At 35.0% G+C, this 19,391-nt stretch overlaps 1 protein-coding gene across 1 annotated transcript in view; it reads left to right on the top strand.

Annotated features, from left to right (window-relative positions):
- The first annotated feature begins 1,116 nt into the window (after positions 1-1,116).
- LOC149572993 (protein EARLY-RESPONSIVE TO DEHYDRATION 7, chloroplastic-like) overlaps positions 1,117-19,391 on the top strand; it is a 34,372-nt gene continuing 16,097 nt past the window's right edge. The window contains exons 1-2 of the mRNA XM_089814138.1: positions 1,117-2,082; positions 2,677-2,843. Coding sequence (XP_089670264.1) covers positions 1,199-2,082; positions 2,677-2,843 — 1,051 coding nt within the window. The 5' untranslated portion in view covers positions 1,117-1,198. The remainder of the gene's footprint in view (positions 2,083-2,676; positions 2,844-19,391) is intronic.

Genomic DNA, 19,391 nt, shown 5'->3' with positions numbered 1-19,391 from the left:
GAATGTATGGACAATTGAGATCAATATCAAGAGATGGATGATCAAGGGCGGTGGTTGACTTTTGACATGATCCATTTGTACATTCATCTCCTCCAATAGAAATGAGTTGACTTTTTATGTGAAAGTCTTTTCTTTTAATTTGAAAATAAGAGAAATGACTTATGTGTGCAACTTAGGAATATGTGGGAATGGGGTCTTTTATTTAATTAAAAGGGGACATGTGTTGACTTTTGACATGATCCATCTGTACATTCATCTCCCACAATAGAAATGAGTTGACTTTTTTTATGTGAGAAAGTCTTTTCTTTTAATTTGAAAATAAGAGAAATGACTATGTGTGCAACTTAAGAATATGTGGGAACGGAATCTTTAAAAGGGACATGTTCTTTTAATCAAATATGGACTTACGATATTATAGTTTAAGTGACCATTTCTAGGTGATTATAAGTTCGTCCTTACAATAACTAGTTCAATTCAACTTTACACTCACCTAAATAAACTACTCTAGTAGAACAAGTCGACCCCAAATCTACTATAAGAGAGCAAGTCAACCCCAAATCTACCAGCTATACACTTGCAAGCACTAATTGGTTTCTCTTACTTGTCTTGTTGCATAAGTTTTCAATTGGTATTCTTTCTTAAGTAGAAACAATAGCCAATTATAATATTACTTCATATTAAGTTACTCAAGATTTCGGATTAGTAATAAATTTATAAAATAATAAGTGCAACAACTTGGGCTTTACTTGTGAAAATATTGTACGCCGCAGGGTACACGCAGTCCCGAGCTCTGTGGACTACAGTCAAAGCTCTATAGATTCGATCTGCAACTTCCGTGTTCGGAAAAATGACAATTCCAAGGTGTTTTGCACTAAATGCTGTAATAAATGCTTATAATGATATTAATGGAAAGAGGTAAATCATTTCTCGACGCCTCTGTAGATGACGCGGTACGACCGGAAACTGCCATTTGTCAGATATTAGTTTGGCATCAGCCTATTGATACGTTTCGCATGCCACGTCCCTTAAACACGCTCTCTACGCGACAATTTTCACCCTTCTTGCACGCCTGGGCATCTGCTACTATAAATTGATAGCAGTGCACTCCGAGATGACATACCATCTCTTGAATAGGTGCCAATAAATTTTCTCTGGATAAGCTTGATCGCCAAAAAGGGAGAGATTTTTTCCAAGCATAATGGATGGGGTTCATGTTTATTCCAATCCGCCAGGTCGCAAGTCCCTCTACCCAGACATAGATAGCCCTTCTGAATCTCAAGAGAAGCCCTCCTCCTCTTCTTCTGTTTCTCTATATCCACAGGTGCACATGGACGACATCATTGAAATGCCGACACAGAGCAATGCTTCAGAAGACAAGATTGAGTGCAATGGAAGAGAGGAAATTGTAATGAGAATTCCGGGAGCTGTGGTCCATTTGATTGATAAGCAGGAGAGCGTGGAATTGGCAAGTGGGGAGTTCATGCTGGTGAGATTGGTTCAGGGGGGCAACGACATTGCAGTGTTTGCGAGGGTGGAGGATCAGATCCAGTGGCCCTTAGCCAAAGATGAAGCAGCCGTCAGGGTCGATCACTGCCATTATTTCTTTTCCCTTCGGCTGCCCAAAGAGGCATATGACAGCGATGATGACGCTGAAACGACAGAGAATGTTCTCAATTATGGCTTAACATTTGCAGGTGACGGGCAGGAGCGTGCTCTGCAAGAGTTGGACAAGCACCTGGAGCAATATAGCCTTTTTTCAGTGCAGAACGTTTCTGAGGGTTTGAGAGTTTTCGGTGAGAAGGGAAGTGGAAATGGAAGAGAAAGTGGGCCTTCTGAGGCGAAGGAGACGAGGGAAAAATGTGCGGCTTATTGGGTAACGTTGGCTCCGAATGTGGAGGATTATAGTGGATATGTGCCTCGGGGTATTGCTGCAGCTTCAGGGCACATTGTCAGGGGGATTTTGTGGTGCGGAGACGTCACTGTTGATCAATTGACATGGGGACATCAATATCTGCAGAAAAGGCTCGAACCCAATCAAAACCCTAGCGAGGTTTCTCCCAGTGCAATGAAACGGATAAGAAGGTACCACAACACATTATTTTCCTTTACTTGCATGTACTTTTTAATTAATCTATTTTAGGAGCCCTTATGTCATGATCTGAAATATTGTTGCTTTTTCCGGTCGCATACCTCCAAGGCAGCATTAATCATATGAAACTTTGAAGTTATCTGTTTTTCGTGTGTGGGCAGCGATTTCACTTTAATCGTGTCAATCTTTTGTCTTCACGTGTTCTGTTGTTTTGTATCAAAGTTTCTAGGTTATGCATTTATTCTGTATCAAAGTTTTGATTGTTATAGCTTTGTAAGGTATTCGATGTTCTGAGTGCAGCGTCAGTTGTGTTATTGAAATTTTTCTTCACTCTTAAAACTATTGAGATTTTGTGGGAAAGTTAGCTTCTTTTGCATACACATTGAGGAGACATAACTTCCAGGGTATTTTATTTCCTCTATATGTTTATGTTTTGGATATCGTGTATGTTTTAATCACCGAGCTTATAAATCCCTTTATCTGACTGCTTTTCAGTGAGAATCTTCAGGAGCCTGATTGATATGTACTTTTTTTGGTAGTTTTATTAAGTAGCATAAACAATAGTAATATGTGCTTATTCGGTGTAGAGCGAAACGGGTTTCAAGAATGTCAGAGAAGGTGGCAGTGGGTGTTCTGTCTGGAGTCGTGAAAGTGGCAGGATTTGTAACACAATCTGTTGTAAATTCATCGGCAGGCAAAAAGTTCTTTAGCCTTCTGCCCGGGGAGATAGTTCTTGCGTCACTTGATGCTTTTGGTAAGTTTTTCATTTAATGGAAATTTTTTAAAATTTTAGTATCTTCTTTTTGTATCTTCCAATGTTTTTACCAATTGATCAGAACTTCGAACTTACTAAGAATTATTTCCATTAAGAATAGAAAAGCTGAGACAAGAGACTTGTTTTGTTATAACTTTTTTTCTCTTGAAATTTGTTCACTTGAAATGGTTAACAAATAGTGACTAGACAACTCGATGTCAAACGATGGCATATATCTGCGTTTCAAGTTCACACTCCTGATCCATCATCAGAGTGAAAATTAGATTACAGAGTTAAAGAGTTCTGTAAATTATTTGTTCTGCTCATGAACATGAGATGTCACACCAAATTGAACTTAAATCCAAGTGAATTGCATTTTATTATTATTTGAAAAAATGATACATGAAATAATTCAATAACGATGAAATCACTTATTCCCTTTAGTGGTCAGCTGATACATTTTTACCAATGCGGTTCAAGTTACTGGTATGGGTGTATGTTTGCACCCTTTAAAATGCTAATTCACATGTACATTTATAATTTCAATTCCTAAATTTGAAGAGCAATCAGAGTTATCAATTGTTAGTCAGTTGCTCATACGTGTAGGGAATCTAATTCTGAAGGGTAAATGTGTAGCCATGAAAAGAGAAACAAACTATACCGTTTAGGTTGCAACTCCTTGTATTGATAGTATGTTCTTTTGGAGATGCCATTGAAGTAGGAAATAGATTTTTGAGGAGCTCTCGACAAACCCTTCAAATGGTTGACACATTTTGCAGCTAAATGGATTATTTTCTATTGAAGGTAGTGAAACTATCAAATTAGAAGACAGTAAGGATGAAAAATGGAGTGACAACCAATAGCTCTTGGCCTTTAAGAATCGTCCTTATAGGCTTTTGCATAGAGAATCAGGAGTTCCCAAAAAATTTCTTAGTAGTTAAAGGGAGTTTTTAATATATTGATCAAATCAGAGCGAAGTTAAGCTGCAGAACTCTGTACTTGATAATATACAAGAGAGTAGAGGAAATACCATTTGAATGCTTCATTAGTATTTCGTGAACAGTATAATTACCGTTGGGATGGTTGACACACTTTGCTCTTTCATCCTGATGATGGATCATGGAGTATGATCCGAAACGTTGATGCTGATAAACTTACAATCTCACCAGAAGCATAAATATGAATAAGTGGACTCTTTTATGTTGAAGGCAGTGAAATGATCAAATTAGAAGACTTGGGATGAAAAAAGGAGTGAAATCTAATAGCTCTTTGGCTTTTAGGAATTGTCCTTATAGGCTTCTGCAAAGAGATTCAACAGTTCCCATCCATTTTCTTAGGAGTTGAAGGGAATTTTTTAATACATAGATTCTATTAGAGAAAATGATAAGCCATAGAACTGTCCTTGATAACATGCAAGTCTAAGGATTTATAATTATAAGAGAAAAGTAATTACCATTTGAATTCTTCATTAGTATTTTATGAACAGTATGATTTTGTATTATGTTAATCTTTGTGGAGCAGACTTGTTTTTTTATTTAGTTGTCAGCTAAAGGTAGTAAGCTAGCAGATGTTTTTAAATTAAAATAGTTAGCCCATAGATTATGGTTTAACAGACAACTCTTGGTTTTGAAGAGCGCTTCTGCAGCAAGCAAAATGTGCTTGCTAATTTGTGTACAGATTTCCCTGAATTTCGTTTTTGGTAACTGAACTTCACCTTTAATAAAGCATTAATTGTGATATCATCATGCAATTGTGTCCGGTCTGAACTAGTATTCTCATTTTGTACTGTTCCATGGGTACCGTAGAACTTTAGTAGTTTTTATTTGAATTTTGGTGCCATTGCCTTAGCAGTACAAGTCAGATTGCAAGAAAATCAGAGTCAGCAATAGTATTCCTAATTTGTTCTGTTTCATTGGCATCATTAAAATGTAGTAGTTTATATTTGGTGCCATTGACTTAGCAAGTTCAAGTCAGTTTTCAAGAGAATCATACTCAGCAATAAGTATTGATGATGGCACAAGAAGTTGGAAGAGTGGGCCAGCCGATACATGAATCATTTAACACAAGAATAGAGAGGATCGATTTGCCACAGATCTTCGGTATTTGTGGGAAGTTTAAATTCCAGAGTTTTTAATGGTACAAACATATAGAAAATAAGTACCCCAGAATTTCTTTGGATGTAACTTCTTTGTAACTAAAGAAGTTGAACAAGCGCTACATAATTTTCCCAGACCCCTAACAATGTACAAGATCTTTGTACTGAAAGAGAGAGTGAAGCACACATACAACACAATGTACAGTAGTACAAAGAAAGGTGTCATCAAGAGGAAGAAGAGCGAGGTAAAGATCAACATCATACTTTGGGTGAATAATGGCTTTGAGCTTTAAAAAAGTGATTAAATACAACAGCATGATCAGGTTTGGGTCATGAGACTAGGCTTTCCCTTAGGTTGGAGGCTGTGCTATGTTTTCAACTCTAAAAATGAAATATCCATACAAATAATCTTGGAGCTGAAGTGACAATCAAAGCAAAGTTGCAATCGTAAACAAAGAAATCAAAGAACTCAATTGGCTTCAAGTAATAGAGCTCCACTCATTGCAAAGAGTGGAAGAGCGAGGTAAAGAAAGACATCATACTTTGGGTAAATAATGGCTTTGAGCTTGAATGAAGGGGTGAAGAAATACAACTGCACGGACATCCTTGGATCATGAAGCTAGGTGAACCTTTAGGTTGGAGGTTGTTCTAAGTAGTCGACTCTAAAAATCCATTTAAATGCTCTTGGAGCTGAAGTGGCATTCGAAGCCAAAGTTGCAATAGCGAACAAAGATATCAGAAAATTCAATCAGTCTTCAAGTAATAGTACCCCACTCATTGTAGAGGGTGGATTGAAGTTGGTTAGACAACTTCTTATCACTGAAGAAGGGAATGTTGACTTTATTGTGTTAATTAGGTTGAAGCTCTTGTAGAACAGTTTTTTGGATTGGTTGACTTGACAAAGTGTCGGAAGTCTCTATTCTAAGATAGAATTTGAAGTTTTTACATGGAAGAAGAGAGAGGCATGTGAGAGCAATATCTCAGGCATCAAAGAATTCTATTGGGAGCCAGAAAACAGCAGGATAAGAAATTAGATTGAAGGGAGCTTGAACGTGACGACTAATTTCTAAGAGTGGGTTGAAGTTGGTAGACAACTTCTCCTCCTTGAAGAAGAAAATGTTGACTTTGCTGAGTAGGTTAGGTTAGAAGCTCTTGTAGAAGAGTCTATTGAATTGGTCGAGTTCACAAAGTCTTGTCCGATTGATAGAAGTCTCTATTTTGAGATAAAGTTCCATGTCTTTTTATGCAAGAAGAGAAAGGCATACGAGAATAGTATCTTAGGCATCCAAGAATAGCTTTTGGAAGAACATTCAAGCCAAATGATGTAAGGATTTGGATTGGAGTGAAGGGAGCTTGAATGTGATTACAATTGTGTATGAATTTATGAGACACCATGCATTGTTGAGGACTGATATGTATTTGATACAATTGACAGTCTAAAATAAACATTTGTATCAGACCTTGTAGAGGTGGGTCTGAGTCTGACCATGGTTGTTGCATCAAGAATTGAGGATGGCGTGTCATTGCAAAAGCATGCGCAAGTATTTGGACCCTAATGGGAAGACTGATGAATTTATTTACTAATTTTCATTGATAGTGTTTGTTGCTAGCCTAAAACATACTAACTAGCTTATATATACCTATATATATATATATATATATATATATATATATATATATATATATATATATATATATATTATGCCGAGAGTAATCGTTCTTGAGGCGCCTATTTTTATTTAATCACAGTTGGGATTTATGAAAATAAAAATAGGCGCCTTGAGAATGATTACTCTCGGCATAATATATATATAGGTATATATAAGCTAGTGGCAATCGCAGCGCAACAGGGAAAGTATTTTTTGAAATTTTTCTATTTTTTTAAGGATAGTGCCGAATTATTTATTTCTTTTTAAATACAGTTGTATAAACTTACTATAAAATTGTAATAGTGTAAACTTACTATAAAATTATTCTTGAACATTTTATTTTTTAAGTCTATATATGGTGTTTGTTTGCATCACTTTAATTCAGATTTATTTTAAGCATATTGTTACGTAAAATGTTATATTGAAGAGTAGAGTTATAGTTAGGGTTAGGGTTAGAATTAGAGTTAGGGTTGGCATTAAGATTTAAATTAGGGTTAGTGTTAGGGTTAGGGCTATTGTTAGGGTTTGAGTTATGGATAGGGTTAGAGTTACAGTCAGGAATAGAGTTACAATTAGAGTCAGGGTTAGCATTAGGGTTAGGGCTAGGGTTATTTTTAGGATTATGGATCTTGTTAGGGTTATAGTTAGGGTTAGGTTTAGAATTAGAGTTAGAGTTAATGTTAGGATTAGGGTTAGAATTTGGGTTACAAATATAGTTAGGGTTAGGGTTAAGGTAAGGGCAAGGGTAAGAATAAGGGTTTAGGTTACAAATATAGTTAGGGTTAGGATTAGAATTAGAGTTAGGGTTTGAGTTAGAATTGGAGCTCGAATAAGGGCTAGAGTTAGAATTGAAATTTTGGTTAAAATTAGGATCAGGGTTAGGGTTAAAATTAGATTTATGGTTAGGGTTAGAGAAAGGGGTAGAGAAAGGGTTAGTTTTAGGGTGATGGTTAAGGTTAGGTTTATATTTAGAGTTAGGGTTGTATATAGAGTTACATTAGGGTAACAGTTTGAGTTGGGGTTAAGGTTAGGGTTAGGGTTAGGGCTATGGTTTTCGTTTGGATTAAAGTAAGGGTTAAGGTTAGGGTTAGAGTTTTGAGTTAGGGTTAAGGTTAGAGTTAGGGTTAGGTTACAATTTTAGTGAAGGTTAAACTAAGGATTAGGGTTAGGATTAGAGTCTAATTATGGTAGAGTTAGATTTACAGTTAGAGTTATATTTAGGGTTAGAATTAAGGGTAGGATTATGGTTAGGATTAGGGTTAGTGTTAGGATTAGAGTTAGGGTTAAGGTTAGGATTGGAGTTAGGGTTAGGGTTAGAGATAGCTGTAGAGAAAGGGTTAGGGTTAGGTTTAGGGTTAAAATATGAGTTAGCTTGGTTAGGGTTATAGTTTGAGTTAGGGGTAGACAGAGCATAGGAATTATGGTAGGATTAGGGTTAGATTTAGGGTTTGAGTTTTGAGTCAGGGTTAAGGTTAGAGTTAGGGTTAACATTACAATTAGGGTTGAAGTCCAATTACGTAGAGTAAGATTTAGAGGTAGGGGTAGGGTTATAGTTATAGGTAAGGCTACAATTAGAGGTAGGGAAAGGGTTGTAGTTATAGTTAGGTTTAGTGTTGGAGTTAGAGAAAGGGTTATGCTTAAGGTTATTGTTAGGGTTACATTTATATATAGAGTTGGGTATAATATTAAAGTCCAATTATGGTAGAGTTAGATTAATGGTTAGAGTTAGGGGTAGGGTTATATATAGAGCTACATTAGGGTTAAGGTTAGGATACGAGTTTGTGTCAGGGTTAAGGTTAGAGTTAAGGCTAGGGTTAGGGTTTTAGTCAACATTAAATTTAGGGTTAGGGCTAGGGTTAGAGTCTAATTATGGTAGAGTTAGATTTAGAGTTAGAGTTAGATTTAGGGTTAGAGTTAGGGGTAGGGGTAGGGTTAAGGTTAGGGTTAGTGTTAGGACTAGAGTTAGGGTTAGGTTAGGATTAGAGTTAGGGTTAGGGTTAGGGTTGGAGATAGGGGTAAAGAAATGGTTAGGATTAGGATTAGGGTTAGGGTTAGGGTTAAGGTTAGGATGACAGGGCTAGGGTTAGAGTCTAATTATGGTCGAGTTAGATTTAGGGTTAGAGTTATGGGTAGGGGTAGGGGTAGGGTTAAGGTTAGGGTTAGGGTTAGGGTTAGGGTTAGAGATAGGGGTAAAGAAATGGTTAGGATGAGGGTTAGGGTTAAAGATTAGGATCATAGCTAGGGTTAGAGGTAGGGGTAGAGAAAGGGTTAGGGTTAGGGTCAGGGTCAAGGTCAGGGTTAGGTTTAGTATTAGAATATAAGATAGGGTTAGAGTCTAAGTTATAATTAGGGTTATAGTTTGAGTTAGGAGTAGACAAAGCATTAGAATTATGGTTAGGGTCAGGGTTAGGGGATAAAGTAGGACCGTGGTTAGAGTTACGGTTAGTGTTGCGTGTAGAGTTACATTTAGAAGGAAAGCTTGTTCTCGTTAGACAGGCCTCTTAGCATAATGGAGCAATATAAGGATTACAATGTTCCTTAAGTAGTTTTATAATTTTATCAGTTAGGTTTGTAAATAGACAATTGGTTAATGCTAATTATGCTTAACGTGACTAGTGTACAATGAAGGGCTAGTAAATGTTATTGAGGTAATGATTACACTTAAAATGAGTATAAAATGAATATTCTGCTTTAGAGTTAGAGTTATATTTAGGGTTAGAGTTAGGGGTAGGGGTAGGGTTAAGGTTAGGGTTAGTGTTAGGATTAGAGTTACGGTTAGGTTAGGATTAGAGTTAGGGTTAGGCTTAAGGTTAGGGTTAGAGATAGGGGTAAATAAAGGGTTAGGATTAGGGTTAGGGTAAGGGTTAGGGTTAGGTTTAGTGTTAGAATATAAGTTAGGTTAGAACTTAAGTTACAGTTAGGGTTATAGTTTGAGTTAGAGGTAGACAAAGCATTAGAATTATGGTTAGGATTAGGGTTGTATGCCTAAAATGTGGGCACACTTCTATGAGTCATTATATTCAAGATTGCTCAAAAATGAGATCTCGAATGGTGGCTCATAGCTCTCTATTCATGGAGTGCAGGGGTTTGTAATGGAGGTCCTCAGTTTTATCCATACAAGTACACCATGAAACAAGAGATTCAAGGATTCAATATGCATGCAAATGGAGATGAAAACTAATCTAAATGATAACAATGCAAAACAATGCAAGAAAGGAAATGTAATAACAATGCAATACTAATCTATGAAAACAAATATGGACCTAGGTTAATATGCAAATGCAAGGATGAAAACTCATGATGGAAGCCATGCATGCAAGAGAGAATAAGACAAGAAGATAGAAGTTCTCCACATAAAGCTTTAATATTCAAACTCCTTCAAAAATCGCTCTCCAAACCTGCAACATAACAATAGCATAATAATGGATGTCTAAAATGAGGAGAGGGCTCTCCCTTATAAAGAAGATTGGATGATCAAGATTAAGAAGAAAAAAGATTTAATCAAGGGTAGAGAAAGAATGATCTCTATGAAATAAAGATCCACCAATGAGAAAATAGGAAAAGAATTAAATGGAGAAGAAAGTGGAAAGAGGAAAAAGATTACTCCCACATTAAGTGAAGAGAAAACAAAAAATAGATTTATTTAATTTTTTATTTGTTTTATTTCCTTTTTCATGTGGGAGAAAAGAGGAGGAAAATTAAATGGAATCCCACTTAGAAAATTAAAAAAATATTTATTTAATTTTTTATTTGTTTTATTTCCATTTTCATCAAAAAAAAAATTTAAGTGAGATTTTTATTTAATTAAAAGGGAGCAAGTTCTTTTAATTAAATAGGAAATATTTAATTAAAGTAAAAGACAGGTTTTTCTCTTAATTAATTAAATATGGATGAATTATTTAATTAAAAGAGAGGTTTTCTTTTAATTAAATGGGGACTTGTTTTATTTAATTAAAAAGGAGATTTTCTTTTAATTAAATAAGACTTAGGATAAAATGATCAAACTTAAAAATAAAAATAAATTGAATTTGAATAGGGAAACTGATTTAAATTGATTTAATAAAATATTGCAAACCATTGATTCGGGAAATTTGATAAATTAAATAATGGAGGCCCATAGTCTAAACAACTATTTTAGGGTGCATACGTTTGCACCTCTTTGACTAATGTGTGATCGATTTGGGAACACGTAGTCAAAAAAAGAAATTGAAGTGTGAGATCGATTTGGGATCACAAAACAACCCAGATGTGTGGTCAATTCGGGAACACATCAAGACAAAGAATACAAATAAATTTTCACTTAAACAAGTCGAGGATAAAATTGATAAAATTGAATCAAAGATTGAAGTTGATAAGTACTGCCCCCTCGTGATCAAAATCGAAATGAGATAAAGGAGAAACAACAAATTGATAAATTTGATCAAATCGAATAAAAGATAAAGTTCTTGATGTAAGATGAAAGATATAAGAATCACAGAACCAAGGTAGATCGTCAAGCATGAAATATGATGGCCCAAAGGTGATTTAGAGGAAAAGAAGTGGGGTAAAAGCAAATGGAAGATGAAAGTTTGGAAGATATGGAAAGAAACAGAAAGAAGAAAAGAAAATGCCCCAAAAGTCAATCATCTGTTTAACATAGAAATTTTGATTGAGATCATGAAAGAAGATAAGAAAATGAAGATCAAAACATGACCACAATTGATTAAAAGTTCACAATAAAGATGAAGGGAAAACCCTCTCAAACTCATAATGTAGCCTAAAAATGCAAACTAACATGAAGTCTAATAATGCAAGTTACATGAAAAATGCAAAGGTGTACTTGCAAAAGAGCAACTGTAACATAGGATTTTTGTGTTCATCATTCATTAGAGAATGTAAAAGAACTTATTTTCATCATTGGGCCATTAATAACGGACATCAAAAAATCACACAATCATCATTAGTCACAAGCGCAACTATGAAGATATGAATGTGATTTATATTGGATTGGAATGTGGAAAGATTCTAACATAAGCATCAAAGACATAAAGGTCAAGATGAATTCGATGTTAGCGTACCCAATTTAATGTGGCAAAATCATGTTTGCATGAAGGCATAGATGCCAGGATGACCATAAGAATGATTGTGCAAAAACAGTAGAGGATGATGCCTCAAATCTCCTAAGTGTTTCAAGGGGACAACAAGAAACACTCTAGAGTTCAAGACCACACCCACAAGCAGAAAACAAATAAAAACATGCCCTATGCCCCAAGTCCTCTAGCTATGCATCCCAAAGAGACTTATCAGAGAAGGACACTCAGTGAAAATCAATAACAATCAACATACAAAGAAAAGATCATGACATAAGTCAAGCATTAAGTGTTGCGTTTAAAATTTAAGTGTGTTAACTGATACTGAGTTATGAGGATAAGGATCAAATGCTTGTAAGAAGGGAAGATCACATGACAAAACTGGGTAAGACCAAACCGATAAGTGTTGAGAAACACTCGATGTCAACGGTTGAAAAACACCGTTTGTGAGGTGTCCTAAAGACTAACGCAATCAAGAGACCAAAGCGAACATAGTTATGCCCCCTAGACAAAGACCAATTCCAAACCAAGGCAACAAGGACAAGGCATGATGGAGAAAGGCTAAGTGTCAAGGACATGCGCTAAGAAATAGGGGTGCAAAGGCCTCAAGTAGTGCCCGTTCCAGGTTTTCACCACTTGGATTTTTTTAATTTATTTTTTTCAAGACTTTTTATAATTTTTTTGTATTTTTGCTACCAAGGCACCTGTTTCTAGGTTTTTACCAAGGCACTTTTTCTATTTTTTTTGAATTTTTGAATTTTTTTGTATTTTTGGAATATATAATTTTTTTGGAGATACATCAAAGTGCTTATTACTAAGATGATCATTTTTCAAGACATTTTTCAATTTTTAGAATTTTCACAATATATCATTTTTTTGGAATATATCATTTTTTTTTGAATTTCTGAAATATATCATTCTTTTGATTTTTTTTTAGGATCAATAAATATGTACAAAGATGCCCCTAGACAGAACGGGCATCGAACTCTCAAGCAAGACCACATCGTGCAATCCCAATGTCTAACAAGGTAGAGGGCATGGAGCAACAAGCAAGTGGATATGATGGATAAGCAAGGAGTGTATGAAGCAAGTGAAAGTGATCTTCAAGGACTTACTCCTCAAGAGTACCCAAGCTAGGGAAAAATTGTCATGTAAAGCACATTTGGACAAGAAATGAAAGGCCAACATAGGATAATTTATGAAAGCATAATGTAAAAGTGGGAAAGATGCAATTCAAAGGAGTAGACATGTCAAGAGGCTTCATAGCATAGTATTTTACTCTTTTTTATTAGATCAAGACCAAAGGGGTAAATGGGAAAAGGATAGCGAAAGACTAGAATGAATGGAGGAAAATAAATATGAAGACTAAACATGAAAGGAATGAAAACAAGATCATCATAAGATAGCTCACAAGATAGCCAAAGGTTTGTGTATAGGTCAACATTGTCAACATCAAAGAGAGAAAACAAAATGGATGAAAGATGTAGAAGAACTACGCATGATGCCTGATTGTTAAGTTTTCATCATGGTACTTATCCAAGGTGCCACAAGGGGGTGGTTTTCACCATAGGATGAATTTATTTCTCTTTACTTTTGCTACCAAGGTGCAAGATTACCAGGTTTTCACCAAGGCACATTTTCAAAATTTTCATTTTTTTTTTCAATTTTTTAAACTTTTTTTTTTTTTTTGTGTAATTTTTTTGGAAGAAGTGAAGCTTTTAAGATAATGCTCCTTGAAATTTTAAAACATGATATACAAAAGATTTGAAATGATATGCTCAAAGATGCTAATAGGGAAAGGAAGATGGAAGACAAAATGGAGGATATGGCTTTATACAAAGCGAGTGAGATTGGAAGATAGAAATGAAGGCAAAATCAATGTCAACACACACCTTGAAAGGTGGCAAGAGGAGGGAGAAAAAGTGAATGAAGGAATACGTGAAGGAATATGGTGAGTGGATAGAAGAGGTTGCGGTATAGGGGCATGGAATGGAAGAATGCATTTGGAAGAAGATGAAGTGGAATTCTTTGGAAGCTTGAATGTCAACTTCAATTGTTGTTCAACATTAGACTCTCTCAAGAGAGACATTGGAACTCATATATCCGTAGGCCTCTTTTCATTTCTTTTTGATGATTTAGAGATAATATCTTTAATGATGGATTTTGGAACCCATACTTGTCTTATAATTTTTTTCTTAGATATCTCTTTTGACTTTATGCCCCATGTCGATTAGAGGAGACATGGTGGTCTTCTTTTTTATATGGATTCTTGAATTGCTTCTTTTTCTTGTATTGAACATTCAGGTTACTTCTAAAAGACTTGGTACTTGTGTAAGAAGAAGGATGATATGACTGGTTTAGGTGAGTGGGTGGATGAAAAGGATTCAAGGATATGCATCTACGTTGATCTTGAGGAAAGATAGGACGGGGAGGGACGTAAGGACTCAAGATGGATGGAGAATTAGGAGAGTTGGGAGAGGAAAGTGAAGGGACATAAGGACCTAAGATGGAAGACGTGAAGCATTTAGTATTGATGGGGAAGGTCCAAGGATGGATGTGGAAGATGCAAAAGGGTAATCAATAAGTTCATCAACATCTATATGACAATCGAGGACATTACCATTTTTAGAGTGATCATTAGGATTTTTGATAAGAACATGAACATCTTTAATAAGAGCAACTTCTTTGATAGAAGTACTTGAAGCTTGAGAATACTTAGAAAGAGTAGAAAGTGGAAGGGAATATGGAGTGGTAGAATAAGAATATGGAAGACTTTGATCTTGACAAGAATCTTTGGATAGCATAAGTGTAAAGTTTTTCTCTTGATTTTCAATAGGCTCAACACTGAAAGTATCAACACTATTTTGAATAACCTTAATGGAAGTATCATCTTTGGAAGGCGCAACTGTATTAAGGTCATTTTGATTGTTAATAAGCTCAGCAGTGTAAGTAGTAGCTTGATCTTTCTTAGGAGAAGACTTAAGACATGGTGGAATGAATGAGGAAGGGCATAGAGGATCAAAAGAACCATGAAATGGACCAGAGACATCATGAAAATAATTGGATGACATGGAAGGTTCTTGATCTTGATATTTCTTGATATTCTTTTCTTTATCATTTTTAGAGTCCTCTTGACATGAAGCCACTCCTAAAGAGAAGGAAGCATGTTGGAATTGTATGGAAGACTTTGGAATAGATGATGAAGGACTAGCTGAAGTAGGTATTATAGCACATGAAGGTTTAAGCTCTTTAGATTTAGCATTATCAAAAATATTTGCAGCCAAGTGAAGGTTAGCTTGAGTTTCTTTAAGAGGTAGCCTTTGAGGATAACTATAAGGAACCGCATGAAAAGCATTAGGATCTTTGTTGGATGAAGGATTGGTAGAAGATTTGAGACACTTAGAATCTTTAGGGGATGTATGGATAATGCAGGAAGTAGAAGATGGAAGGGGAGTATCAGAAGACAAAGGTTCAACATTAATATGATCTTGCTCAAGAGTATAATCTTTACTTTCAGCATGAGGATTCTTAGAAGAGGAACTCTTCTGGTATTGATGTCTAATCTCAACATGGAAAAATGCTTTCTCTTCCTCAAAAGATGCAGATTTATCATTTAAGTATTGTTCACAAAATTTATCAACATTGTTTTCAAAATTTGAGTCATATGTATTACCATCAATATCTATCTGTGACTCATCCCCTTTAAGCACAAGCATAGGACTAGGAGCACTCTTAGGAATAGAGGTATCATATGCATCATTATATTGTCCATAATCATAGTCACCAAAGATATCAAAGAAAGGTGTATTACATGGCTTTGTATGTTGCTCAATATGTTATGTCTCAATAAGAGGAGTAAGACTCTTGATAGAAGTAGAAGAAGAATGATATCGTGAAGAAGAGGTAGGTGAAGACCTACATGAATGATATTTAGAAGAAACATGGTAAGACTTGGAATATGAAGAACATGAATGATATTTAGAGGAATCATGATAAGACTTGGAAGATGAGGAATGCAAATGAAATCTAGAAGAATCAAAGTAAGACTTCAAAGATGAAGAATGCTTGGAAGAAGGATATCGTAAGGTGATCTTGCGTATGATTCTAGCAAAGGTGTTTGATTTATCCATTTTTTTTATCACTTTTGTCGCAATGTTAGCATCCATGTATCTATGGAGCAACAACAATTTTCAAATTCAGCAAGAAGGTCAAGATCATCTTCTCTCAAGTGAGGGTCCATAGCAAGAGAGTCGAGATTCATGGTTCTAAAAGAGGAAGAATCAAGTATGGAAGAAGAGAAAGGATGAATAGAAGAAGGTAGATTATATGATAATAGGAGGAAAATAATCAAGAAGACATGAAGAAGAGGAAAAATGGAAATGGTAGATTAGAAGGACATGGAAGATGATGAAGAAAGAAGACCAAGAGTTATTTTGGAAATTTTGATACCATTTGAGTTCATTTGAATGTTGAGCAACATATAATAACACTTGTAACCAATATGAAAGAAAAGGTACTAGTTGATAGGATAACTTTAAAAAACGTCGGTACCAAACTAGGATAGTAAAAGCACTCACTTGTCCAAAAGAGATGTGATAAGATAGAATTTTGCAATAGGCGTAAACCAACACTGTCACAGAGGTGCCGACAACTTCGGGTTAATACTCTAGCACATATGGACCAAGAGGGTGATTTACTCAAATTATAAATAATTAAAATTGAATTTGGATGAAAGTGGATGGACAAGAGATTACTAAGACTCTCCAAGTGTAATATCAAATAATCCAAGGTATATCTTTCTCAACAAGGACGGTCTCTAACTCACCAACTCCAAACAAGGTCTCTTGTGAAATCAATGATTACTGATTCAAGAGGTCAAGGCACAATAACCCAAGGTGCAAATAGATTTCTAACAATGGGGTAAGTAGCTTAATCTAAACTGGATCAACCATGGCAGATTGAAAATAATAGGATAACAAAGCAGTTTGATCATAAAGTCTCAACTCAGGAACTCAGATTTTGTTCGTTTTAAATGTCCAATTAGGTGTATCAAAAGATTTTTAATCATGAACCAGGCACACAAGATAGTAATCAGATATTTCAAGCAAATGTCTTCAAACAATGAACAAAGGACAAAGCAACCTTGCACATGAACAAGAATAGTGTTGTAGTATCAATCTAATCCCTATAACCACTACTGTGTATGTTTTCAAAATATTTTCCAATCATGCACATAGTCCTAGAAAAGAAAATTTGGCAGCACTATGATTCTTAGTAATGTTCAACTTTGTAGCTTTTGCACTTTAGAGTGGGCGAAATCCAATCCCGATGCACTACGGTTTTGACATATTCCGAGAATTTAATCAATCGAAGATACTGAGGAGATTTGACAGCCCAACAAAAGACTACACCCGTGAGGATTTCCTCCACAAGGACATTTATATAGCAGTTGCTAGTACCACGTCAAAAATGGCTATTACTGCTTGAAGTACTGTCCATGTGGTTGACCCAATAAATGGAATGTCCACTATGGTTTAACCCTCTTTAATCAAGGAAGACTCACAAAGTTGTACCACATGAGGATTTGATTTCGATTCAAGGGTTCTAAGTTTCTGATGTGCCCAAAAGGGGACAGAGCATACTCCTCTAGCCTCTTTACCTTACCCAAACATAACAAACAAGATTCTATGACACGTTAATTTGAAATCACCTCACAAACTATTTGAAAAATTCAACAACAAACATCACCAATCTCAAAAGAGAAATTGCTAATGGATGTTGAGGACAAATCCAAGCGGAATAGTGAGATAATAACAAATATCCTTCTCTACTTACAAGGGGATCCGTCGTCAAGAGGAGCTTCGTATGTAAAGCAAGCAAATTAAGCTCAGTCTCTCAAAATCTCCCAAATAGTGTTCATAGGGCCTAATTACTATGTGAAACACAAATGCGTGAAAGCAAATTTAGATCCAATTTTAGAGTACCAAATGAAATGTGAATCTATGAAAGCATGTAAAAGCACTCGAGCCAAACACATGAGATGTTCATTTTAGTTCCAAATTCACATGTTATAGAGATCAAACAAAATACTTGGTAATCCTTGCAACACGTATTTTCTCTGTTGTACCTTTCGTTTATGCTTGAACGCTCGCTCACAATGAACAAAGCAATATGCAAAACAAACAAATACAAGATATGCAAAATATATATATATATATATATATATATATATATATATATATACAATTTATGCAAAACTAGGGTTAGATTTGAAAATCTAATTTTTAAAAGTGATAATAATCATCAAATAACCCAAATGAAATCTCACATCATGCATTGATCCATTGTAAAAATTAAATGCAAGCTATTCATTAAATGTCATTTTTTAAATTGATTTTTGACCTAGTCATAAAGATTGGACCTATATGATATGAATTTAGACCCAAAACCCTAAATGCAAAAAATAGAGCCCTATCAAAAATCAAAGAGCTTTCCAAAAATGTCAGTATTTTAAAAAGATCTTTTAATTTGAGTTCTAAGAAGCCATTTTATCAAAACAGACTAGTTTTTGTAAATTGGATTATTGAGCCCTAATATGATCTCTAAAATCAAAATACAAAGAACAAACTCTATTTAGAATTTAGATACCTTTCCAAAAATGCAATTTTTTTTGAAAAATGTGCTAATTTTCTCCCAAAAATGATTTTTTATGAAAAATTAAGGAAAAATCATAAAAAATCAAAAATATCTCAGAAAAATCTAAAAATTGGACCGAAGCTTCCTTGATATGTCACCACCCTGCAAAAAAAAAATCAGATGAAAATACCTAGTCGTTTGGAAGATATGATCAAATCTTTTAGATTCAGGGTTTTTTTGTCTCCAACAAATTCGTTAAAGGGGGTTACATCTAAAAATGTTCAAAACTAGCAAGTAAAGGTGGGTTGCCCCACGGTGGGCGCAAAAAATGTAGGCACACTTCTATGAGTCATTATATTCAAGATTGCTCAAAGATGAGGTCTTGAATGGCGGCTCATAGCTCTCTAATCATGGAGTGTAGGGGTTTGTAATGGAGGCCCTCAGTTTTTACCCATGCAAGTGCACCATGAAACAAGAGATTTAAAAATTCAATATGCATGCAAATGGAGATGAAAACTAATCTAAATGACAACAATGCAAAACAATGCAAGAAAGGAAATGTAATAACAATGCAATACTAATCTATGAAAACAAATATGGACCTAAGTTAATATGCAAATGCAAGGATGAAAATTCGTGATGGAAGCCATGCATGCAAGAGAGAATAAGACAAGAAGATAGAAGTTCTCCACAAAAAGCTTTAGTATTCAAACTCCTTCAAAAATTGCTCTCCAAACCTGCAGCATAACAATAGTGTAATAATGGATATCTAAAATGAGGAGAGGGCTCTCCCTTACAAAGAAGATTGGATGATCAAGATTAAGAGGAAAAAAGATTTAATCAAGGGTAGAGAAAAAATGATTTCTATGAAATAAAGATCCACCAATGAAAAAATAATAAAAAAATTAAATGGAGAAGAAAGTGGAAAGAGGAAAAAGATAACTCCCACATTAAGTGTAGAGAAAACAAAAAATAGATTTATTTAATTTTTTATTTGTTTTATTTCCTTTTTCATGTGGGAGAAAGGAGGAAAATTAAATGGAATCTCACTTAGAAAATTAAAAAAAGATTTATTTAATTTTTTATTTGTTTTATTTCC

The sequence above is a fragment of the Cupressus sempervirens genome, chromosome 2, assembly GCF_028749045.1.
Source record: "Cupressus sempervirens isolate cs-2001-9-10 chromosome 2, ASM2874904v1, whole genome shotgun sequence".
In the NCBI taxonomy this organism is placed as follows: domain Eukaryota; kingdom Viridiplantae; phylum Streptophyta; class Pinopsida; order Cupressales; family Cupressaceae; genus Cupressus; species Cupressus sempervirens.
The sequence above is the reverse complement of the archived record's forward strand: the minus strand, read 5'-3'. Positions and strand labels throughout refer to the sequence as shown.